The sequence below is a fragment of the Anastrepha obliqua genome, chromosome 1, assembly GCF_027943255.1.
Source record: "Anastrepha obliqua isolate idAnaObli1 chromosome 1, idAnaObli1_1.0, whole genome shotgun sequence".
NCBI lineage: Eukaryota > Metazoa > Arthropoda > Insecta > Diptera > Tephritidae > Anastrepha > Anastrepha obliqua.
In genome coordinates, this window is record NC_072892.1 from 20902919 (window position 1) to 20930030 (window position 27112).

General features: G+C 35.0%; 2 protein-coding genes across 2 annotated transcripts in view; both read right to left on the reverse strand.

Annotated features, from left to right (window-relative positions):
- The window catches only part of LOC129253464 (HEAT repeat-containing protein 5B), a 63155-nt gene extending 39417 nt beyond the window's left edge, over nucleotides 1-23738 (reverse strand). Inside the window, exon 1 of the mRNA XM_054891851.1 lies at nucleotides 23460-23738. The gene's annotated coding sequence lies outside the window, so the exon portion shown is untranslated. The remainder of the gene's footprint in view (nucleotides 1-23459) is intronic.
- On the reverse strand, nucleotides 9957-11024 carry LOC129243242 (uncharacterized). Its single transcript, XM_054880344.1, has one exon. The coding sequence runs from the start codon at nucleotides 11022-11024 to the stop codon at nucleotides 9957-9959; it is 1068 nt and encodes a 355-aa protein (XP_054736319.1).
- Nucleotides 23739-27112: the final 3374 nt, after the last annotated feature.

A 27112-nucleotide genomic window follows, 5' to 3' on the forward strand; every position in this document is an offset into this window, starting at 1 on the left:
AATGATCACTTAGTCAAATATGGTACTGGGCTGATGCTATTTTCGGTATCAAATCTGATTTCTAAATACATACTCGTATGATACATGAAGTCCGTTAAACATAAAGCCGTGTTCCTTGACTTAATTGCGGCCCGGGTAGCAGCAATTTTGGCTGCAACGTTTGCAGGTACATTCGTTGACGTTACGTTTAGTGCAAAAGGCGAGGCGGCTCAGAGTGGCCCACTCACTTGAAGAAGCCCAGCTCCTTGTTATGCACCTTTTCAGCCCTTCTTCACTGATTTAACCAGACAACAACCCACGCGTTTAAAACTAGGCCACCCATTTAATTATGGCCCTATAAATGAAACGAGTTATTTATTTTAATTATTCCTGGAAAGCTTAGATCAACTCAAGTACATAGCCCTATCAGTCTTACTCACCACCGATTCAGGGAAAATCAGGTACAGAATAAAAAACTACTCCACATCTACACCACTTAATGACCAAACCTTACAGTGTATGCGAACAGAAAACTGTTAAACTTTCTTCTGAAACTTGGTGGAAAAAACGTTCCGTTAACGTTCTATTACTACAGCACACAACCCATGGAGTCAGCATATGACCACCATTGACATCATTGATGATCCGATTTGCCTTTCTTGCCTAAAGGAGCCGGATAGCACTGAGCATTTTCTCTGTAAGTGTCCTGCCTTTCCTAGAGCAAGGCTACGAATTTTTGATTCCGAGTGAAATTCATTCTCTCAAGCTGAAGCATATTTTCAGATTTGCCAAAGAATCTGGAAAATACTCACAGGACTAGCTATCTCTGTCCCTGTGCGAGAACACGGAACAAATCCTTAAAAACCAGTATTGCGATTGAATATGATTTGAAATTGTACACAGTAGTTCAAGTACTACATGTGGCACATACATTACATACATACATATAGGCATGCATGCATGTATGTGTAGTGGAAACATTCTGCGTTCATCCAACACTCATTTCGTTTGCGTTCATTTGGCACAAGCCCTGAAAAAGACCTGAAATGCAAAGATGTGTCACAGCACATTGCATTATTCTCGCTGGCGAAAGTCAAAATTTCTGTCAAGTTGCTTCTCGTAAACAACAACAAAGCAATTGTGTACTTGCATTATCTGAGGTTACTTGATTGTGAAAGGCATGCGTGTATGTGTGCGTGTACAGGCTGCAGCCATCCATAGTATAAGAATGTATATAAACGGATTCTTAGCTGATGCGCACAGCGATAACAGTAAAAAATGCACTGGGAAATAAGGAATGCAAAAAAGCCTTTGAAGTATATGTATGTGAGTAACTAAACACACTAAAAGGTGTCTCGTTAAGGGCGACTCATTTGAAATTTTGCAACAAATCGTTCCCTTAGTATTAAAATAGCCTATAAATTTTTTGATGTTTTGAGAAAATGAATTTCAAACTTTTTGTCGAAAGTAGCTCTCAGGAAAAACTTATGGTCACGCTAGTCTATTATCGCGACAAACTCAGTTAACCTCGGTGAGGACTGACTACATCGTCCCGATGGTAACGTTCAACAGGAATTTTGCCACACTCTTTCCATCTAAAAAATAATGGAAGAAGGGATTCTCTCTAAACAACTTCGATACCACAGTCTATTCAGATGGCAGTAAAATGGATTGTGGTGTTGGAGGTGGTATATATTCTCATAGACTCGGAATTGAAAAATCTGTGCGTCTCCCTAATACCAGCAGCGTCTTCCAAGCGGAAGTACTAGCAATTGGGAATGCATGTAGGTTACTAATCGCAGATTTCTCTTTTAAGGGCAATATCGCTATTCTTTCGGATAGCCAAGCCGCAATCCAGGCGCTGGACGCGACTATAACAACCTCTAAAGTGGTGGAGCAAAGTAGGAATAGCCTCACCAACTTGAGTGAAAACCATAGAGTAACCTTAATTTGGGTCCCGGGACACCGGAACATAGAAGGTGACGAAAAAGCTGATGAACTGGCAAGAGGGGGATCTGCCATGAATAGCGCTCTTGCAGTACCAGTATTCACTCCACTAGGTGCGGTCAAGAACGCAATTTCCCTAAAATACCTTCGAATTGCAGATTGTAGATGGAGAGACCAGACGAAATGCAAAATCAGCAGAACGTTATGGCCCACCTACAACCTCAAGCAATCGTCGACATTAATAAACATGAAACGACGGGACACCTGTAGACTTACAGCAGCCATAACTGGCTTCTGGTCTATCGGAGAACAAGCCGCCAAAATGGGCATCCCTCACAACACATACTGTCACAGTTGTAAACAACCGGAGAAAAAAGAAACAATCTTCCATTTCCTCTGTGAATGCCCTGCCCTATGGAGGGACAGAATGTTAACCCTGGGCAAACCGCTGTTCGAGAGTCTCCAGCAACTGTCTGGCTTAGACGTCAACAACCTAATAAGGTGCAAATAACTGTTAAACAATTTGGTAACGAGGATGTGGCAACAAAATGGTGCGGAAGCGCTAGTTGGATTCTGGCTGAATCACCACTCTAACCAACCAACCAACCAAGCTCTCACTCAAATCTCGTTATGTCTGTAAATATTTATTATTTTTTGACTGACGTTTTGACCCACTTTGTGGAACTAGAATTTGACAAAATTTTGACCACATATAAAATCGACGATGGAGAAAAAATTCGATAAAAAAATAATAGCCTATGAGCACATAGGCTATTGTTATACTAAGGTGACGAAATCACTTATTGTAACAAATTCTGTGCAGCAACAGAAATAGGAAACACACCATTCAATAAGTTACCGCCTGCCTTGTGACGTGGGTCATTTTGTCACCGCAGAAACTCGCACTAAATTCAAAATAGGCGATCTTAATGGGACACTCGCTATATGCTAATGCGTATGGATGGCTTTGAAAGCATCCAAGTAATGCGGACAAACTCGCATAGGACTATGGAGAGTAATGCAATTTTTTTGCAACAACAGTCACACATTCCGCTTGACATATGACACCATTTAACACACCCACGCACACAATTACCACATTGTTGCCATTGTTATTAAAGCAAGCTGATTGTTTCTTCTTTAAATTCGGCCGGCGATGCGAAATTCGGGCCACCATCAAAGAAGTTTACAACAAACCGGAACGCGAATATCCGCATTTGAGTTTTACTTTGGACGTATTGGGGCGTTCAATACGCTCGTGACCTTTTGAATTTCAGATTTACTTGATACTTGGTAATTTCGTAAAACAAAAAAAAAATCTCCAATTCCATTCCTCAACCCCAAAAACTTATCCTTTCCATCCTTCCTCTCGCACAAAAGTCTGCGCATTATTTTCATTATGGCTGTTAAAACAAGCAAAAACAAAGAAAAACACACAGTTACACATTGCATCAGTGGCGCCAGCAAGAGGAAGCAAGCGCCCGCGGTAATAGCGCAGACACACGAAATTTAGCGAAGACCTCAACCATCTGTGCGATCCTTCTGCCACAAAAATGTGAGACACAGATGGTGCTCCAAGCAGTAATAAGGTGTTGTTCCTAAGCAACGACAGGTGGGCATTCCCACTACTTAGGACTGGTAGCGGCAGGCAAATCACCCTACCCTGTCAGAAAACAATACAGATTAACGAAACCAACGCAAGACTGAGTCTTGTCGAGGCGACATGCTCCCGAGAGGAGTGAACAAGGAAAAAAACAAAAAAATATTTGTCATGGCAGAAATACACTCGGAGGTTTGCCATTGCTTGCCGAGGGACGACCGCTATTGGAAATAACTTTTTCTTCATTTTGATGTTTACCGAGATTCGAACCTACGTTCTCTCTGAGTTCTGAATGGTAGTCACGCACCAACCCATTCGGCTGCGGCGGCCGATATATTAATAAATTCTTTAAAAACAGCTAACCTTAATTTAATTAACATATTTTATTGCTTTTTATCCCAAGAGAATAACACTGTGGTACAAAAAAAAAGTTGCAAAAAAACTTTGGATCGGACATGGTGAGGGTTGTAGCTTATGAAAAACTGAAAAGAATGGTATGTATTAAATTTTGAATACACCCTCAAAATCTCGTTTTAGAGTCAAAAAACCGTTTTTAGGCATATTCATGTACAAAATAAATCGTATCTTTGTCATTTTTTGACGAAATTAAAATTTTTTTTTTCATTTTCCAGCTAAAAGTTTAACCTTTCCAACCGTGAAAGAATTTTTTTATTATCTTTTGAATTCATGGAGATAGAGACCAAAAACTTTCAAAAAATTTGATTTTTTTACTTATTTTTCAACTTTGAGACTAGTTGGTAGCTTTAATTTTATACAAAACATCTATTTTCTCTTACTACATCAAAAGTGTATTTAATTTTGCTTTTAATGACCCCTAATTCAAAAGAATTCGTTAGAAATTATCCAAGGAATTGCGTTTATAAGATTATAGTCACTTTACTAGTTTTACAAGTAATGTGATATTTTTTCTATTCTTACTTCCTCGTATTTTTTTTTTTTTGTAATTTATGCACTTTTCTATACTTTTTCCACAAAATTATCAATGTGTAGAGTTTAATAATAAATAGCATAGGACTCCTTCATCAATCAATAAAACGGAACTGTCATGTCGTTTATGTGCTAAAGATACAAAAAACGTGTGATCAGAAATGATTTGCGAAAATCGAAATAGCTTTTGCTACATTTGCGGCTGGTTTATAGATAAGAAGCATCGTTTAAAATTTGAAAACAGTAAAGCAATGGTTCTAGTGTATAATGAAATTTTTAACCGCGCATACGTAACTAGTAAATGGTATGAACCAGAGTATATTTGTGTGGCTTATTCTTCAAAATTAAAACTAGCAAAATCAAAAAAGAATAACAATCATCTACAACTTTTGAGTCCAATGATATGGAAAATCAAACTTATCATAAAGAAGAAGATTGCTATTTTTGCCAAACAAATGTTACTGGCCACCATTGCAAAACACGTTGTAATATAAAATATGCTGATGTTCTGACCGTAACAAAACCTGTGCCAGTAGCCGTTGACAATTTGCACACAATGCTTGTAAATGATCAATTAAATTGTAATGAAGATCACCAATCTGTAAATATATTAGATTGTGAAGACAGTGATACAGAAAGTGTTCCTTCTACATCACATTCACCTAAACGCCATCTAATAACTAATGCAGATTACAAAGATATTGTACGTGATTTTAAATTTTCTCGAAGACAAAGCGAAGGTCTTGCTTCACGATTAAAGCAGTGGAATGTGGTAGATAGTGACTTCAAGATCACCTCCGGTCGCAAAGATTTAGATCGAATGTTCTTCAAACTACTTTTTGAAGAAGATAAAAACCAATCTATTGTTTATTGTACAGATGTTAATGGATTGTTTATTGCCTTGGATCACACCTATGTAGCGCATGAATGGCGCCTGTTCATTGACGGATCGTGTAGAAGTAAGAACACTCTAATTTAACTTTAGATTGACAAATATATTTTTTAAAAATTAATGATAATAATGTATTTTTTAAGGTCTGAAAGCTGTGTTATTACACAATGAAAATTCATTTCCGTCAGTTCCTGTAGCGTACGGAACAAACATGAAGGAGTCCTATGCTACAATGGAGAAAATACTTCAAATGATAAAATATAATGAGCATAAGTGGCAAATTGTTGCAGATTTAAAAGTTTTAACAATTTTGTTCGGCATGCAAGATGGATATACCAAAAATCTATACTATTTTTGTGAGTGGGATAGTCGAGCACCGAATAAGTATGAAAAAACAGAGATGCCCTCAATGCATTTCCCTCAATAAGATTGAGGGAATATTTATTATTATTCTATAGTATCAGATAAACATATTATTAAACTCTACACACTGATAATTTTGTGGAAAAAGTATAGAAAAGTGCATAAAATGCAAAAAAAAAAAAATACGAGGAAGTAAGAATAGAAAAAATATCACATTACTTGTAAAACTAGTAAAGTGACTATAATCTTATAAACGCAATTCCTTGGATAATTTCTAACGAATTCTTTTGAATTAGGGGTCATTAAAAGCAAAATTAAATACACTTTTGATGTAGTAAGAGAAAATAGATGTTTTATATAAAATTAAAGCTACCAACTAGTCTCAAAGTTGAAAAATAAGTAAAAAAATCAAATTTTTTGAAAGTTTTTGGTCTCTATCTCCATGAATTCAAAAGATAATAAAAAAATTCTTTCACGGTTGGAAAGGTTAAATTTTTAGCTGGAAAATGAAAAAAAAAATTTTAATTTCGTCAAAAAATGACAAAGATACGATGTATTTTGTACATGAATATGCCTAAAAACGGTTTTTTGGCTCTAAAACGAGATTTTGAGGGTGTATTCAAAATTTAATACATACCATTCTTTTCAGTTTTTCATAAGCTACAACCCTCACCATGTCCGATCCAAAGTTTTTTTGCAACTTTTTTTTTTTGTACCACAGTGTAATTAGAAGTTATAAAAACATGTTTTTATTAAAGTTGGAGGTGTCAAAATTGCCTAAGCATTGTATCATATATTATAAAAAATATGTTTTTTGATTTTCTCAAAAAATTAGTTTTTGAATTTTCGGCTATATGGGCTCGGTCAGAATAACTTGTGTATCGTACTCATAAACTCACGTATCGTCTGTCTGCAGCCGTCGGATTCAGGTTTGGAAATCATCACTTTATTGATGATTTCATCAGTTTTCGATATCGAAAGCCTGCCACTACGTTCGATATCCTCAATCCTTACGATCTCTTCTAAAGCGTTCATGCCATTCGTAAACGGCTGTTTTCTTTAGAATATCATTACATTTCTAAGGTTTTCGCATGGTAAATTATTTACTCAGATGTTATCTCGACATGGCTATTTTCGAGAATATCTAAACAAAATAGGGAAAACGGAAACCACTGAATGCATCCACGGAGATGCGCCGACGATGCGGATCATACATTCTTCAAATGTGAGAGATGGAAATTAGATCGCAAAGCAGACAACATCACCGAACAAAGTGATAGAAAACGCGGAAAATTGGCAACTTATTGAACAGAGATGCTTAACAAACATGCTAACCTTAACCTACCTATCCAATCAGAAGATATAAGCCGACAGCATGATGCTGGCTCCAAAACTGGCGACCCTGGACGTAGAGAGAGTAGAAGAGGCAGTACTTATCAGAACGCCTACTTGGATCTTCGATGAAATGCTACCGCATCCAGAAGAGGAAGATGAGAGATTGTTTTAGTGGTTGCTGTAAGTGCGAAGGCATTTGAAACCCTACCTCACCGCCACAAAAAAATTATATTTGTTTGTGCACATCCACAATTGCAAGCATACCAACAGTTTCATTCTACAGAATTATTGTCGGGACATTTACATAAAAGCGCAGTTACGGTAGATCATATCGCTTCATTTGGTGCCATGTAAAGTAGGGAAAAGGAAAGACTAAAAATCTTTTCATACAAATATTTAACTGTTTTCTGCATCTTCCTGTTGAACACTTTGGAAAAGTAGGTGACGCGATAGCAATGGGAAATTCAGGTACAGTTGGTTGCATCCTGTACTTGCCTTGTTGAATGAATTCAAGAATATTTAATGAATGGAAATTCTTACACCAAAAGAAATGAATGGTTTTTCTCTTTTTATGGGTATTCGTAACACCCGGCGTAGTTGCACTAAAATTAAAAAGAGCATCTTGCCAACAGCGTACAACATATTGTACTTATAAATGATGATTTTTTATGAAATGAAATTTTTATTTAAACCGATAGTACAGTCCATATAATTTAATGTTTGAAGATTATTTCATGCAAATGTTGACCGCGATTGCGCTTCAAATGGTCCATCCGCTTAGTCCAATTTTGGCATACTCTTTCCATTGTTTCGGCCGGTTTCTCACATGCATATAAATGCTTTAATGTTGTCTTCCAATGCGTTAATTGAAGCAGACTTGTCTGAATAGACATGAGCTTTAACATAGCCCCACAAAAAATAATCTAAAGGCGTTATATCGCACGATCTGGTTGGCCAATTGACAGGTCCCGAACATGAAATGAAATGTTCACCGAACTCGCCTTTCAACAAGTCCATTGTTACGCGGGCTGTGTGGCATGTGGCACCGTCTTGCTGAAACCACATGTCATGCAAGTCAAGCTCTTGCATTTTGGGAAAAAAAAGTTGGATATCATTTCACGGTAGCAGCAGTTCGCAGCATCTTTGAGAAGTACGGTCCAATGATACCTCCAGCCTATAAACCGCACCAAACTGTGACCTTTTCTGGATACCTTGGTAGCTCTTGCAATTCTTCTGGCTAATCTTCACTCCAAAATCGACAATTCTGCTTATTTACGTACCCATTGATCCAAAGATGCGCTTCGTCGCTGAACACAATTTTTCGATAAAAAAGTGGATCCAAGAGCCCATTCACCAAAAATTCTGCGTTGCGGTAGGTCGTTCGGCTTCAATTCTTGCACCAGCTGTATTTTGAAAGGCTTCACACCTAAATCCTTTCGCAAAATTCTCCACGTTGTTGAGTAATAGAGGCCCAATTGCTGCGAACGGCGACGAATCGATAATTGATGGTCATCATTAACACTGGCCGATACAGCTGCGATATTTTCTTCAGTTCGCACTCTACGTAAGTGGGAGTGGTGTTGGTGGTTTGATGTTCAATAATGTAAATTTGGTTCTAAATTTAGTCACTAAAGCTCGAATAGCCGCTTCAGTGGGTCGATTAAACTGACCATAAAATGGAAGAAGCGCGCGATAAACTTTCTTAACAGAACACGCATTTTTATAATAAAATTCAATGATTTGCAAGCGTTGTTCGTTTGTACGACGATTCATGGTTAAATTATAGACCAAACTGAAGATGTTTGACAGTGAAACTGTTATGAAATAATTTCTTGAAACTGTGGATACCGGATATGCCAGCAAGAGATGTAATGAATTTAAAATCGTTAACCTTTCCCAAAATTTGGCTATGTGTAGTATATGTATGTATGTACATATGTGCATGCATACCAACCTGATGCAAAAGTTGCCGGAACAACCGCCACATGACGTTCTAAGTCAACTGATTTGAACTGTGATTTTGAAAAGAAAAACGAAGTACCCTGTAGCGGAGAGGGTATCGCATTGCAATATAATTATATTCATGTGGCCCGAACGGAACATGACATGACACAGAAACTTCTCCAGCTTGACGGAACGGAATTATGCATAGCCATGGAACTGCTAACAGGATATTCAGACCAAGAATCCTCCACAGCAGTTTCGGCAGGAACGCAGAAGAGCCAGAAAACTGAATGCAGCTGCTTTGTGTATACGTCGCACTCTTGAGGAAGACACGGGAATTCATTGGTTTATAATTTTTTAAGGATCTGAGTGATACAACACAAAGTCAAAGAACTACTAGGAAGACCTGCACTCTCTCAAACCGATTATGAAACCTGTTTGGCAGGGCCTTCAGTTCAAAAAATAACAAAAGTAATGCCTCAATCTTTAATTTCATTAACCGATTTTTCATGTTTCAATACAAAAAAAAATATTTGAAAGCAGAGCCCGCAATAATATGCGAAGTAGTAGTAAAGTACGAATAGATTAAGCAACCGTTACTTGAGAGAGCATTTGTTAATGTTTTGCGATAAACAATTAAGCAGCACCAATTGTGGACATCATTTTAAACAAACGTTAGCAGGCCCGATATCGTTGACTCAGCTAGGAGAATTATTTCACAGAATATAGGTAAAATACCTTCATGCCTTGTCCATGAAACGCTTAGTATTGCACGCACTTTTTTGAACCTGATTTAAATAGGCAAAATTTAATAAGTGCACAAGCCAATGCACAATTCCAAGAAGCAACTATTTTGCATATTTTTTTGTCATTTATTTATTGAAACCGATTTAATTTTTTTCTGTTTTATTGCATTAAATATTAATTTTACACACTTGACACAATTAATCATAGCTCAAATGGCATAGCTGGAATGTAGCGCAACTCCTTTACAGTAGCACTCTTCGGATTGGCTAGGTCCTTCATTATACCCTGGATGCGAGAGACTACGTCGCTACGTTGTACATCACCGCGATCTAACATACGCTTGAAAAGCGTATACAGTTGGCGTTCCGCCGAAGCACTGGACAGTTCGTGCAAATCTCTCAACAGCTCCTCCGAATAGCCCTCGTATTTGCTAAGGTTAGCCGCTTTAGCGTCACGTTTCAACAGATCATAGACAAGTAGAAATTCCACATACGGTTTTGTGGGTGGTACACGTTTTTTACCTGCTGTCGATGTGCTGGACCAACGATCCAACGTATTGTCGGTATCAAATGCAGCACGACCATAGTTGTCATCGTAAAGGCGCAAAAAATTATCCAAGGACTCCACATCGTTGGTGAATTCGTCGTGTTCTGTCTCAGTTTGAATGTCACGTATTAGCGCTAATGTCAACTTATCAAAGCCCTCTGTATTATCGCCAATTTCATCGAAAACCTCTTGGCCTACACGTTGCTGCGGTTGAGTTTTGATTGGTGGCGACTTTACTGGCGCATAAAGACCTGGTTTGTGTGTGGGTGTTGGCGGCGCTGTAGGCTTCTTGGTAGTTGTTGTGGTGGAATGCCACCAAATGGGTGGTTGCCACCAGCTAGACGTTGTGGTGCTTTGATTTGGTGATGGTCGTGTTGGTGGTGGTCGTGTTGTTGGAGGCTTGGTAGACGTACTACCCCATAGTGAACCACTAGAGATCCACGATGAGGGTTTACTTGTAGAGAATGGTGACGGTGTTGTCGTTGGTGAAGCATTAAATGTATTAGTCAATTCGTCATCGCTTACACTAAACGGTGGCTCGACTGTGGTAGTCGATATTGGCTCGTATTGCAAATAGTCGATGTAATAGGCGAGCGCTTGCATGGAAGCAGGCAAATAACTAGTCAGTAAATTGGGAGCTGCTCCTGTGCCTGGCACAACAATGACGTAGGTGGCAAAAAACAAGCACAACACTTGACCGGAACGAAGCTTTTGCAAATACATTTTCAGTGTACGTATTATTATTTATTTATTTTTGTTTTTTTTTGTTTTTTTGTATACTAAGTGGCAATTTCGTTCATCTTTGATGAAATCGGAAAAAGTTTTATGCGGCGACGTAAACGAAATTTGAATATTGAAACTTGCGATTTTATATACAGCGCATTCGAAAAGTTCTTGTATTCCAACGCAGTTTACTAACCAGACTGAGCTCTGATCTTGCCATTTGACGCACAAACGTAGGTAAATTGCGACGACGACCTCTTCTGAGACAACTACTTGTGTTAAGGTGAGTGGGTTATACAGTTATACACACATACATACATGTGTATATATAAGTATGCAGTATAATTTCGTGTAAGTTAGGCGCAGATGAGAAAGGTGAATTTTTGATAATTTTGTTGTATTGTTTTGCGCTGTTTCTCTTAGAAAGTTCACTAAATGCCGCTACATTAAGTTTATTGATGTGTTTCTTAGTTCGATGAAAGACTAGTTTTTTAAAGGCGTTGCTTAATTTATGAAACACGGGTGTAAAAACTATTATTTTTTATAATTTTATTTATTATTAAAATTGTATTTATAATTTATTATTAATATTTTATTTATAATTTATTATTATTTTTTTATTTATTATTATTATTTTTTTTATTATTATTATTTTATTTATTATTATTATTTTATTTATTATTATTTTATTTCTTATTGTTATTTGATTTAGTAATTTCATTCATTCTCTTTTTTATCATACTTATTGGAAGTGGTAAATTTTTTAGAATAAAGCCATTGAATATAGGAGAATGAGATAATATAATATATAATCGAACATTTTCAGAGAAAATAATATTATGAATATACAGATGCTATTTATTGGAATATGGTTTTAACACTCCATTAAAAATATATTTCCGGTGAAATTTAAATGTATGCCAAATTAGCAATTCCAAGAAGTTTAGACCTTATAATAAGAATTTTTTACACAATAATTGTAACAACTTTTTTGCAGGGCTGCTACATTCCGTACTTGCGGAGGCAGCGAAGTACATAAAGGCTATTTTTCTTTCTAAATTCTCGACAATAACTCGTTAAAGGCAATTTTTAAGTAACCTTTCACGCATATCAATTAGTCATCATCATCATCTTGGCATTACAGTCCGGGGTGGACCATTGCCTCCTCTACAATGCGCCTCCATTCTTCTCGACAGTTCGCTTTCGCTCTATGTTGTGAGATTTTCATCTTTCGTATATCGTCTTCTACGTCTTGGAACCATCATCTCCTCTCCTTCTGAGCCCTGAAGGAGCAGGGTTTGCTTCAAACACTTTTTTGGTCGTTCTTTCGCCGTGTCGTTCTTAAACGTGTCCATACCACCGTAATCTTTGGGACTTTATAAACCGCGTTACATTTCCTCCCGCGATTAAGGGGGGGTAGGGTCACAAAATCGAAATTTTTTTTCTTCACTCATCTTATAGTAAATCATTTCAAGAATGTTGTGTCAAAATTTTAAGTGGATCGGAGCAGAACTCTCAAAGTTATAGCCTTTGTAGGCACTCTACCTCGAATGCGGAGCATCGATAATTTCTCAGAGTCATTTTTTCAAACGCGTTTTTCCCGAAACGACTTTTTAAAAGTCGGTGCCAATCACAACTCCGAAACTATTCAACCGATTCTTTTCAAATTTGGCACACGTTTTCTAAATCAAAAATACCTCCCCCCTACACTGTTTTTTTTCATTTTTTTTTTTTAAGGTTGTTTTTCACTTACAAATATGGCGAAATTTTTCGCCAAAAATGCTCGTTTTACGTTTTTTTGCCACCAAAACTACAAAAATGAAAAAAAAAAATTTTATTAATGTAGGGGGGAGCATTACGTCATACTTTAACTGAAAAATTCGACTTTTTTAGTTTCAGATGATTCTACGACGAATGCCGATTGGCACCGCAGAGCACCTCTCGAAAAACATATCTCCAAAAAAACTCTGTCATGGGCTTATTTGTCAATATTTTATTATTAATATTTTTTAAAAACTTATTGAAAAGATGTACAATAACATGCAACTGATTTTATTAAAGTATCTTAAGCCATATTTCTGTAAAAAATTCAAAAAAAAAGTGTTTTTTTTTTTAGCGCTAAACCCTACCCCCGCCCCCCCCTTAAAACACTGAGCTCGTGGTTATACCGTAGACGGTATGTACTGTCTTCTAATTGTATAGAGCCGAATATTCTTCTAAGAATTTTTCTTTCAAATCGCACCAGAAAATTCACGTCATTAACTTAAGGACCCATGTTTCACAGTCTCCTATGACTAGGAGCCGAAGGAGAACCGGTCTTATCATAGTTTTGTACATCTGGAGTTTGTATTCTTTTTATATCAATAAAGAGTTCATAAGTTTGATATGGGCAAAGTATGCTCTGTTAGCTGCCTGAATACGCTTTTGTATAGGTAAGGACATAGCCTTATTTATGCTGATTACTACGCTTAAGTATTTAAACTCTTGCATAACTCAAAAACATATCAATTAGTACTGAGACAAATTCGCATTCAATATCGATGTACAGTAAATGTAACCTCTCCGAACTGTAATAATATGCCGCAAATGTCAAGTTCATGCAAAGGAGGACAAAAAATAACGTTAGGTGGTTCTGTAGTGGACGTCATTCACCTTTACACACTGCTCATTACTTCCAAAAGTAAAATATGACCAAATAACCCAGTGTGGCGTGAAAGAGAGATAAGTCCAAAAAAATGCGTCTCATAGCGGTTTGAGCGATTACAAACCCACACGAGCTCCGTGGAATCAGTTGAATCGGGCCAGATCTACAAGTATGTGCAGTTCTAAATCTACTGATTCAAGTATATGCTGTTTACTCTGCGCTAGTATTGATATTTCGAAAAACTGTTTGCACATTTGACCTTGAAGCCAGAAGAATCCTCAATTGTATTCCCCGCACTGTGCAAATACAAGTCCGGGAATTTGAAACCATATGTTGTCTCAAACAACAGAAAAACGAAAATGTTTTTTTTTTTTTTTTTTTTTTTTTTTTTTTTTTTTTTTAATATTGGCACCAATTTAGAGTGCTGAACTCAAGTCATGTACTAAAGTACATTTTCAAATTTCGTTACAGTCTTAGTAGAACTTGTCATTGAACTATAAAAAGTGAAATATGCGGATTCTGGAGGCGGCAAAGGTTAATTTTTCATTTTTAACCGGATATTTGCACTCAACATTCAGATCATAGATCATTGTACAGAAATACAAGTAAAAACACTCTTCTTCTTATTTTTTTTTTTGTGACAGTCACCCTAGGTGTGAGTTTGACAGGCACCTGGGCGGAGTTGCTATGCCTAATTAGAATTTTTATGGCAACATTAAAAGCAATAGAATATCGACAAAAAAAAAATACAAAATATCTTTTTCTTGGAAGATTTACAATAACAAATATTTTTAATATATTTCTTAGCTATAATAATGTTTTTGAAAAATATCTAAATTTGTACGAAATTGTTAAGACTTTTTGATACGATTTTCTATGCAATTTAATCATTTTTATGCATTCATTTTACATAAAAGAGCGTTTCGGAATCAGGTGATCTCAGCTGTAGGCATTTTTTGATGACCAACTGAGAGTGTTTTACCTTACGGATCTGCCACTCGCGACAAATAAAATTACGCATAGAATGAAGAATGTATGCCAAATTTCAGTTGAATGTCTTAAGAATATTTTGATAGCCTTAACCTCAAACAATCAAGCAGCCACAAACAAGGAGTTCTTCTGCAACATTACTCATTCCATGTTTCTCAAAACATTTTCTTATATTCAAATTTACGCAAATGGACTCCGTGTTTTAAGCTTTTTACTGGGCATCGGACCCGATATGTCTACAATTAATACTACTAAGCCTAATTTCTCATAATAAATAAAAGCGTGTAACTCATCGCTAATTTGACTATGCCAGCAGTTTATTGATTATCATTCAAAACGTTATTTGGATATTGCCACCAACAACAGAGGCTAACAGACTCTCTCTGCAATACAAATGAAGGTATGCAGGTAGAGAAACCTGCTAACTTTAGAAAGAAAACAAGACACAAAATTCACAAACCATAACCAAACTTTAATGAATATTCAAAAGGAAAGAGGCACGAACAAGAACTCCAGCCCATGTACAACAGCTACGGAGTAGTGATGGTAGGTTTAAATATTAAAACCTGAATTTTAGTTTAAAGTATGTATGTAGATATGTATATAAACAAATTTCAAGCCGAAACAATAAAGGCCAGTATATGAGAAATGCGTATGTACGAGAAAAAGTAAGTCACGAATGAGAGCAAGTTTCCACATATCGCTGAAAGGTGTTTGTATATTTGTATATTCTCTCATCAAGCATGCCAATGTACATATGTACATACATACATGCAATACAAAGTTAAAACCCAGCATACTTGGGTCTTCGAACTTAAAGTCTTAATGAGAATACATAATCACACGTCTATAGGTTTAGCAAAATATTCAGTGATGTTATTATCATACATATATTTTATTCAAACGCATACGATAAATAATTTGTGCAGTCATTACTTCTGGAGTTCTTTGTATAGTCTATTGTGTGGTGTATAATTCTTTCACTTTTATTAGATGACCCAATGTCAGCCGACTGTTGTGTATGTATGTATGTGCATATAAAAACTTATCTAATGGCAAAATTTAACCGGCAACTTGAATTGCAAACACAAATGCGCGGAAAGGCAATCAAGTTAAGCTAAAATATGCATTTGTATGTGAAGGAACCAATGGGGTAGAGGTGCCTGTTAGTTACTCAATACCCAAGTGGTTGGCCTAGGAGCATTACATTCATTCTTATAAATGTAGAATGAACAAATACATGTTGTACCCAAATGGGTAAATAGGTCAGTATACAAATATGCTCGCGCGTAGTGGATAGATAAATGTAAAAAGTAGCGAAATTACATATGGATGTGCATTGTATGTGTGTATGTATGGGTATATATTTGTATATGTTATGTGGAGATTTTTCACTAGGAGTGATTTGTTAAAACGAAATGAAAGTGCCAGTAAGTGCCGTGACTGAGATTTGTTGAATTCTATTTCTGTTGTATTTTCTTAAGCCCACATTAGTTGATATCAGTGTTGATACTACAGTGATGCTCAAAAAGAAAATGAGCTTTGTTCTATACTTAAAAATACTAAGTATTTAATTGATAAAATACCGTCAGCGTTAAAATAAAGTTTACACCACATATGGATAAGTTTTGACTATTTATTTATTTTGTAGTTTCAATTATTTGTTTATAAAAATATAGTTCATACTAGTTTCGAGCTTTATATAAAATTTGTGAAAATTCGCCAAATTTTCACTAATATTTCAAACTTTTTACTCAGAATTTTTAGAAAAATGTCTGGTATGCAATTTTATAGGCCCTTGAATTTTGGTGTAAGTTTCAAGTGGTTCAAAAATAGCGTGCATTTATAACAATTTTATTCTGCTGATGTTGTTTAGAAAAAAATTTAAAGTAGGCTTTAAATGGAGCAACTGAACAACTCTGCATCCAAAAAAAATTCTCAAAAACCAATGTAATTTTTAAACCCAATGAGAATTGGGATTTATTCATAATTTTTTTTTTTAATATCTCCCCTTTATTTATCACAGTCTGTTATATATTAACAATATGTAATTTTTGTACAATCAGGGTCTATTACGTTCTTTTACCAATGTAAGAAGAATCTGTTATTATTATTATTTTTTTTTAATTCATAATAATCTATAAAATTGCATACCCGAATTTGGTCTTAGTTCTCTGGTGGCCTCGGCTTTTTACTTTTTTATAAAAAAAAACTTGATTTTTAAGATGTCATTGCTTGCCTCTGCAAATGTTCGGTTTGGCCTTAAAAATCGTTGTGCCACCCATGATACCAATATCGTAAGGTAGAACCGCTGAGGGGCACTTTTAGAATATTTGACGTTTGCAAACCATTTAGTTTCACACCCATTACCATTATTTGTTTGTTGGTTTTAGTTTTCATGCAAATAAATTAGAAATCAAAAATCTATACTAGAAAGGTGATTGTCTATACGTTGTCCGCGCATCACTACGAAACGACAACAGCAAATGACGTAAAAAATTTTATACATTCATATTTTCACCCAATGAAGGTTATAGGCATGTTTTTATGATGGAATGATAAAAATAATTTTGCTTGATATTTTTCTGATTGGTTGTTTTGATTTTATTCAACGAGGCATAACAACGGGTATTGTAATATTATGAATAATAACCATAATATTATTTTCTATGAAATTATTGTTTGTAATTCTTTTATATACATATCCTAAATCCCTTAAAAACTACTCCTACGCGAGCGGGACCGCGGGTTAAAGCTAGTATTTTTATAAAAAATGAATTCTCCGATGCCATAAAAGGGTTTAGTTTCGAGTAAACGGATGTGTATAATTATGTCGATTTTCTTATACTTTTTTAGATTTCCTGTGTTCCGAGATGTGTTTAATCATCGATCGATGTGTTTTGCCATCGATTGATGTGTTTTATCACCGCGCTTCAAAAAAATAACCCTCATCAGTCCAACTCCGGCTACGCAATCCACAGTATTTTGGCGTAGAGTGTTCCTTAACACCTCACTAACATCTCCACCAAGTTTCATTAAAAAAGACATAATAGTTTGCAAAAAATTGCCCAATATACATTATTTTAAATTCCAGCTTTTTTTTATTCAATATCTCGAAAACTAAGCGAGATATCAAAAAATTTTACTCCTTCATTTCGTTTTCTTTTGTCGAGTTCTATAAGAATCCGCCATAAGATTGCGGCGCCACGAAAGCAGCAGAATCCCCCACAGTTGTAAAAATGATGAAAATATATGTGATAAGTAGACTCATTATATAAAAATTTGTTGAGGATAAAAGGCAAAATTTACAAACAAATAACACAAAAACTATTATTAACTGAATAGTGTTGATGCTAGTTTAAGGGGTTATACGCAGTTATGAAGCAAATAAAAGACGGGTTGTCAAGGATTTATCCTGAAGAAACTTCAGAATATTTTAATTTGAAAATTTTTGGCGGTTATAAAAGCATCCTTCAAGAACGTAACAAAATTTTTTATTTATGAAAATGTTGATTATAGAGCGCGCTGCAGGCGATTTCTGGAACCTCCTTTAAAAAAAGACGATTTACGGTGTACATCGTAACTCAGGATTGGATTATCTGAAATCAAAAAACCAAACAAATTTTGTTAATATATTAGATTATCTAGTAATTAATCGTTCGGCTAATCAAAATAGTGAATTTTCACAAAATGGCAGCTTTTAAAAGAAATGATTTCGATTTTTACGTTAAAATTTGGCCGTAAATTGATTATAAAATGGAAAATAAGTATCAGATTTACAAAAGGAACGATTAATTACTAGAAAATGTATCTTTAAAGATTGAGTTAAAACGGTTGACCGATCAAACAAGCCGTTTTCGAGATATCGTGTACACCGACTTGAAAAATGCCGTTTTGAAAAAAACACGTTTAAAGTTGCAATACCTACCTTAAAACGTGCCGAGGCATCTATCTCTACATATTTAGGTATAACTCCGAAAGTATTGCTTGGATCTACTTCAAATTTCGTGCGTATACTTTTGAATATATGTACATTACAAAAATCATTTTTTTGAAAGTCATAACTGCGTATAACCCCTTAAACAAAATAAAGGCTCAACCAACTTTTGACGTGATAACGTCTCATAATTCGATTTAGCCGGCTGCACGCACGAAAAAATGTGTCGTTACCTTGCTCAATCGCCGTTACCTTGCTTGAACTGGAAGCGAAAGCGCGGAACGAACGACAAAGCAAACGAACGGCAACGTTCGAGATCTTGCTCTCTCCTACTTAAGTGAGCGTATATATGTATGTATATGCGCAAATGTACATATATAAATTCACATAGGCTGTGTTCGTAAATGCAACATGACGCGCAAACTACAATTGCATAACAAACAGAACGTTCAGAAATGCCAATATCGCAGCACTGCAATAATCAAGCGTTCAAAAAGACAACAATTCTATCAGTTGTCACACATAATTTCTATCAAAAAATTGTTTACTGCATTTAACTACGATGTCTGATGAAAAGTAAGCAAAACTGTTTTATTTTAATTTTTGTATTGAAATTTAGTTAAATTATGTTAATAATAATTGTATAAATTACTATTTTTACATTTTTAGTGAAAATCTCAGTAATGCGGAGACACAGTTATTGATGAGAATACGGTTGAATATGGAGGACGAGTTTAAATCGGGTAGAAGGAAAAAAAATGTATTGTGGAAGAAAGTTGTGACCGAAGTTAAAAATGCAAATCCCAATATAAGACTGGACAGTACCACAGCGCAGAGAAAATGCTTAAATCTCTTGGTAACGTACAAGCGCATTAAGAAAAGAAATAATTCTTCCGGTAGAGAAGCTACATCCTGGAGGTATTTTGAGGACTTCGGCGAAGTTTATGGTACAAGGCACTCAATGACTCCTCCAACAGCAAATTATTAAAGTGAAACTATAAATTATTAATTTTCATAAAACTTATAAAACCTTACTTTAAAAGTGGCCCAATTCATTCGGAAATGGGAATAGAAAATGTCCTCGGGAAACGACTTTATTGTTTTCATAAACGATTTGTTTTTAGGTATTTTTTTTTTAAAGACAAACATTTGTACTAAACATTTTTCTCTTTGACTTCAATAGCCTTCTTTTTCTTAAATTTAAAGAAAATCTATCTTTTCTTTGCTCACAAATTTCGTCTAGTGTTGGATTCAGCAAAATTTCCATTTTAGTATTATACGCGTTCAAAAATGCAAACAAACGTATTTGCAAATTGTCAAAAATTGTATAAGAAGTATCAAATGTCAAACTTGCAGTGTTGCCACTGATGCTTATGCTGCAAGTCATGTTGCATTTACGAACACAGCCATATTTGTATTTGCATATCCCTTCTTATTGATTATTATTAATTTGATTTACTTGAAGAATTTAAAATAAAACCAAGTGTATCATCATCATCCTTATCGAATTTATAATTAGTGACGACTAGTTGTTAATAATACCTGTTGTTTTAAGGTTATTATTATTAATTTTTTTATTATATATGAAGGAAAAAATGTATGGTAATATTTACCACATACCTTATAAGATATGTTGTATACTAATATATGTACATATAAGGTTGTCAAAAAAGTCCTGCGGTATTTTTATTGAATTTTCAATTGTTCATAAAATTGGTTCTAATAATGCGATTTAAGTCAAATATGCGCCGTTTTGTTCGATGACGAGTTCCCAAGGAGATGCCAACTTCATAATGCCCCTCTTATAGAAGCTCGCTTCCCTATTGTCAAAAAACTCGGAGAGCCAATTTTCACAGGACTCTCTTCTGGACAACTTCCGACTACCAAGCTCGTTCGCCATGGACAGAAATAGGTGGTAATCACTTGGTGCGAGATCCGGACTATACGGTGGATGCAAAAGAACCTCCCATCCGAGCTCCCGGAGCTTCTGGCGCGTCACCAAAGATGTGTGTGGCCTGGCGTTGTCCTGATGGAAGACAATTCGACCTCTGTTGATCAAAGATGGTCTCTTCTGCATGAGTGCTGCATTCAAGCGGTCCAGTTGTTGGCAGTACAGGTCCGAATTGAGGGTTTGACCATAGGGGAGCAGCTCATAGTGGATGGTTCCCTGCCAATCCCACCAAACACACAGAAGAACCTTCCTAGCCGTCAATCCAGGCTTGGCCACCGTCTGGGCAGCTTCACCGCTTTTCGACCACGACCGTTTGCGCTTCACGTTGTCGTAAGTGACCCACTTTTCATCGCCAGTCACCATCCGCTTCAAAAACGGGTCGATTTTGTTGCGATTCAGAAGCGATTCGCATGTATCCATACGGGCAAAAATGTTTTTTTGCGTCAAGTCGTGTGGCACCCATACATCGAGCTTCTTTTTGAATCCCAGCTTCTTCAAATGGTTTATAACGGTTTGATGACTCATGCCCAGCTCTTGGCCGATGCTACGGCTGCTACTATGCCGGTCTCTTTCGATCAATTCAGTGATTTTATCGCAATTTTCGACGACAGGCCTTCCGGACCGTGGCGCATCTTCGATCACCTCTGCACCAAAGCGAAAACGTTGAAACCATCGTTGTGCGGTGGAAATGGAAACTGTATCGGGTCCATAAACTGCACAAATTTTATTGGCAGCATCAGATGCATTTTTGTCTTAATCGTAGTAGTACTGTAAAATATGCCGTATTTTCTCTTTATTTTCCTCCATGTTTGCGACGCTATAACTCACGAACGACTAAAAGCAAACAACAATTAATCAAACACGTGTTAGCACGTGAAAAGAGCTTTCCAAAAAGCTTTAGCGTGAACCGATGCGACGAATACAACTAGAACTACGCGCTTGCAAAGACAAGCTTGCGGAAATACCGTAAGACTTTTTGGCCAACCTTATATAAACATGCATATAGGTACATATACAATTTCGCGCAATTTTCAAAAAGAACAAATCTATATGTAAAGATGCATACAAATCATATGGACATATCAAATATACGAATCTATTCCGTACGCAAGCAAATGTAAGCTAATGTGCTTGAACTGCAAGCGAGAGCGCGGAACGAACGACAAAGAGCACAATCGGCCCCCGCGTTCGACATCTGGCTCTCTCCTACTTGAGTGAGCATATATAGGTATGTATGTATATGCGCATTTGTATATAAATTCACATACTTGTATTTGCATATGCCTTCTTCCTGTGTGCATGGTAATGAACCATTTCTCTGTTGAGAATAGGACGATGATAGAAAAAGTAGGAAATGAAAGGGAGTGTTTCGAGAGTAAAGTGTCTTGAAAAAGGCAAATCGATGATGTTGCCTCTTAGTGTTGTTGACTTATTAACGTCTGATGCACAATCGAAATTGAACATTCGCACCCTAAATACAAAAGGGTCACAACTCAAAATTTTCCAAAACTGAGTTTTTTGCATAAATTAATTCAGAGTACACATTTCTAACTGCTGCAAATATTTCGTTCACATAACTATCTTCTTTAACTGGAAAAATACAGTTATGTCTATTTTTATGTCAAGTGTGTTGCTTTTGCACGATCCACTAAAGAGAATTATTTTGAGTTGCGTTAATGGGCTCAAGAACAGCTGATTACTTTTATTACACATAAAGAGTTTTATTTTGAGTTCTGCCTCTATAATTGTAAAAAGTGATAAATTTCGTGGTATATTATTTTGCATTGTGCCTCTTTAGTTGTGAAAAGTGGGTTCAATTATAATAGATTAGGAAACTTATAAAATTACAACATTTTATCAGTTAAAAAGGCACTAGTTCACTAGTTAATCGAAAAAATTTCAGTTAAAGAGTCATAAATCTCAATTTTTTTATTTTATTTTCGCAAACATAATATAAAATTGAAAAAAAAATATAGTAGAACCTTCTTCAATGTTGTATATTTTCATGATGGAACAATATTTTCTTTAAATATTACAAAATTTTTACATAAAACGTTTTTCGTCTCTCCTGAAAATCTTAATATTTTGAGTTGTAACCCTTTTGTATTTAGGGTGCGATATGTATCTTTCATGAATTTGATAAATGTTTCGTCATTTTTCACGTTTGTGTAAATGTGACTTGACCTATTCCATTGCGATTCCATTTACCTCCTCCTCTATGTCCATACAAAATATCTATCAAGCAAATAAAATTAAAATTTTGTTTTGAAAATTGCAACCATTCCATCAATATTTTCTTATGACGTTGTCACGTTAAACTATCGTCAGTAAACCGACTTTACAGACAACCTCTTTTTTTTATGTGAGTTTCATTGGAGAATTCCTAATATTTCTCACAAAAAAGCGAACAGGCCATCATATAAACACCTAGTCCAGATTTGATTTTCATCACTAATTTTGTGTTTACACTTTTGTTAGTGAAATATTGAATTAATTAACAATATTAAGCAAACTACCCTTTTTAAAAGTCAATAATACGGTGTAGTTAGTGTACAAGTTGTGTAATTAGCAATTTAGTGCGTTACTGAATGAGTAATTAGTGATACACAATACCAGTTGTACGGAATTGTTTTCGTTAATAACTTTTGAACGGTTTCCAAAAATTACGCTGCTTTAGAGTGTCAATATTGACTATTTTTAGTAGCTGAAAACTCAATAATTACAAAAAATGTATTACAACCCACTATGTAAGGGCACCAATCATAACACTAGTAAACTGCTACAACAACAATAAAAAGAACTATGCATGCGTCGACACCTGTGCGAACTGAAGTGTTTATTAGGTAATACTGGATCGTACTAATTAATAAAATACTTTTATTATTTAGATATTTACATTTAAACACGACTCACCGTTATCCAATGGACGTATGCTTAAATTTAATTTGATATGTTGTGGAAACTTTCACGGGACAATTTGTTGAGCATTCACTATAAAATTGCTAGCATAGGGCTGGCATAATATTGTACATTACATTTATTCTTTTCACTATGAACTAATGACAGTTCACGCACTTGATATTATTATAAAATACGAAGTAAAATGTTAATTTTACCACGACTATCTCCTTACACGAATTTTACATAGTTTTTTCGACATTTATGGTACCTACATAAATAATACTAGATAAACGACAAGCCTATTATTAACGAAGTAAAGTTGGCAGCAATGTTTGTTGACATTTTTGGAAAGGGTTGCAAGTGAGTTATACAAGTTCAATAAATCATTTTCACGTCATAACATTATTTTGAATAAAATAATTCAGGCAGATGAAACAGATCGCAAAAAAGTAAGTGATGTTTTATGCTATTCTAACAACAACAACAGCTAAACGGTAGAAACTTTGAAGAAAAACAAAAAAAAAAAACAGCTATATAGTAGGTACTGGAATACCTTGATCTATAGTTTCATTCGTCTCTAAAAGGCGACATAAGTCACATTTGAAATTTTTCATATGTTTATTTTGTTGATATAACACATTTGTTAATCACTCGCTGAGAAATGTATGATAAAAAATAATATCAAAGCGTTGAAAATATAAAACGGAATCAATTACAAGTACATTGGCCCGTAGTCATAAGAAAGTTAAAAAAAGGTTTTGACAATTAAAATTGTGTTTTATAATAACATAAAATGCATTTACTAACAAAAGCGAGTTTTAATTTTAAAATTAAGAGAATTATAATTTTAAAATATTAAAATAAGGTTCTTAGTTTCTCCTTTGTTGCATTTTGTTTCTCATTTCTAAATGTAAATAAAAATCAGCTGTCACAGGGTGAACTAACTAAAATACTGGTATTTCTTTATATTGCCGAATAAATTTTTCCTTTTCGTATGAATTGGTCTGTTCTCTCTCATTTCAGCTTTAACATATCCATGATTGCCAGAATTTTAAAAACGATTTGAAGTCAGAATTTGATTTTAACTAAGATGTGTTTTAACGTTGAACTATTACATTAAATTTAAGTGTCTTTCAATTATCTAGTTATAGATGTACGAAACTTAAAATGTGTATTTTCAGATTACGTACTATCAAATACAACTCTATCAAGCTATCAGAGGAATAATGCAATGTGTACACGCTCCAACAAATTAAAATGATTTAGGTTGCTTTTTAGTAAACAGGTTGTAACAAGAAAAATATATTGTTCAACTTTAGTATTCGTATATTCATCGTGCTGAACAATTCGAAAAAATCAAGAATTAAGTTAAATTTGTTCTTTAATAATAATTCATGAAATTTTTTTGGTGTGTGACAATCAAGTGTCAATACGTTGTGAAAAGTTTTTCTTCATAGAAATTATTTTGGTGGAATATTTTGATGTTTTTAGTTTCTTTACACTCGTAAAAATAATGATCTTTACACAGAAAACACAGTGTTGTATGTCAAAAAGTATGGTTATTAATTTATTATTATTTAATAATCTCAGATTTTGGGAGAGAAATTTTGTATCCGAAATCTTGCTTTTTAATTAAGGACTAGAAGTTAGGCACGAAAATGGAGGTCATCTACTTATATGTGAACGTATTATTACGGTTCTTTTCTCAAATTGTTAAACTCTCACAAGACAAATGCGTATCATTTTCCACCCATTTTTTAAAAGTAAGGGTAAACGTTATACAGCTTATTTGTGTACACAAATAAAATATTCAATCTTACAAATACCAGACGTGAGTCCATTGTATTCAATCTATATACACATGTTTTATTATAATATAATAATATATAATGTGTGCGAGTGTTGAATTTTCTTGTTATATTTTCATATGAAATACGCAACATTTATTTTCGCAATGTTAATGCAGATGACATTTTTCGCCAAAAAACACTTAAAACACTGATTGGCTGATGTCCCTTGACAAGTGTTTAACAAAATTTAGCCTGTGTTAGTGATATACGAAAAGTATCAAACAATGATACTTTGCCGCCGTCTGAACAATAACTGATTGGACGGGTGTGAAATAATTATGCAAATTTTGGCTCCCGATAAGATTGGTTACTCATATATGAAAACTAATCAACACAATCTCACTCATATAGCTTCGGGGCTATCTAAACAACGATTGATTTACGAGTGTGTAAATGCATGTGAGCTGATATACGGTTCGGTTAGTAATATAACAAAAAATTCAACACAATTTCCGCTCATGTTGCTTCGTTGCTATCTGCATAACGGCTGATTGGACGACTGTGTAAATACATGTGGAATGTTCGTGCAGAATTCGGCTGAATCTCCCAAGTGACGTGACAGCCGAAGTTCACCTCACAATCGTTGATTCTTAATGAGGCTAAGTTGCCGGTAGCATAACCACATGGAAGGTAATGGAGTACCTTAATTATGTTTTACATATAAAAGGAATGTGAATGATTAAAGGTAACATGTCGGCATGGATAAAGATTTGTTTATTTTATATTATTCCAAATTGTTACGTTACTTTTACAGTTGTTTGTTTGACAAAAATTGCAGCCGTCAAAAGCAAACTGAAATTTTAAATTGTAGGGAAAGTAAAATGATGAAACGACGAATTTATTGGTTAATTATTTTTTTTTCCTCGATAAAGTCAAGAGAGGCTTTAAACTGTCTGAAATGAAAGCAGAAGCAAAGCGTGAAACAGCGTCAAAGTTGGGAGAACTTTATTATATACATATCTGCATGCGTAGAAAAAAATATTTAATAAACTATAAATAAATAACCGGTTCTCAGCAAATTTGAAGGAATCAGCTGATTTTCTGACGTAATAAGGGATATGACAGCTATTTGCTTACAACAGAGGTCGTCAAAAAATTAGATCGTGTTTGTGATCTAAAAAAAATCTGCTCAGCCACTACTCATGTTGCTTCGTTACTGTTGGAACGTTATCTTTGAGAATGAGTGTGAAATGAGCTGGAACAATTTTTCCATCATTTCAGTGTAGACGATAAAAAACGACGAGCATTTTTTTTTAATTTTCCTGTTCCATTTTTCAAGCTCTGAACCTCACACAACAACAATTAGTAACTACTGACGAGAAATTGGTGCTCGTACGCATGATGGAAAGAATAATGAGATGGCGCCTATAGTGGTCCCGTTACTTTGCTCTCAGCGAATTTGACAACTAGTTACGTGGTTTTAGCTCCAGTATGGCCAGATTACCATTTTCGTAACTTGATTTAGCATTTTTTTTGTTATTTTTATAATTTTTTGTCTCGGAGTTTTAGTTCTTTCTTCATGATATTTTTCTAGTTGTTCTAATTAAAATGTCATGTTTATAATTTTGTAAAATATACATTTTTTAATAATTATTTAAATAATTCACTCAGTTTTATTTAGCTTTACTTTTTTTAACATCTGGTGGCATTGCCCGCGAGTGCAGGTGTTGTTGGTGTTCTTCTGCTTTCGGCAGTCAAATCTCTCTCTCGCTACTGCGGTGTTGCCTAGCTTTGGATATAAAAACGCATTAAAATGCCCATTCAAAGAAAATAACCCAACAAATTTTTATTGAATCACTTTTGTATGCGTGACAA

Coding starts and splice junctions, on each gene's coding strand:
- LOC129243242 (XM_054880344.1), bottom strand. CDS start 11,024: ATGTATTTGCAAAAGCTTCGTTCCGGTCAAGTGTTGTGCTTGTTTTTT.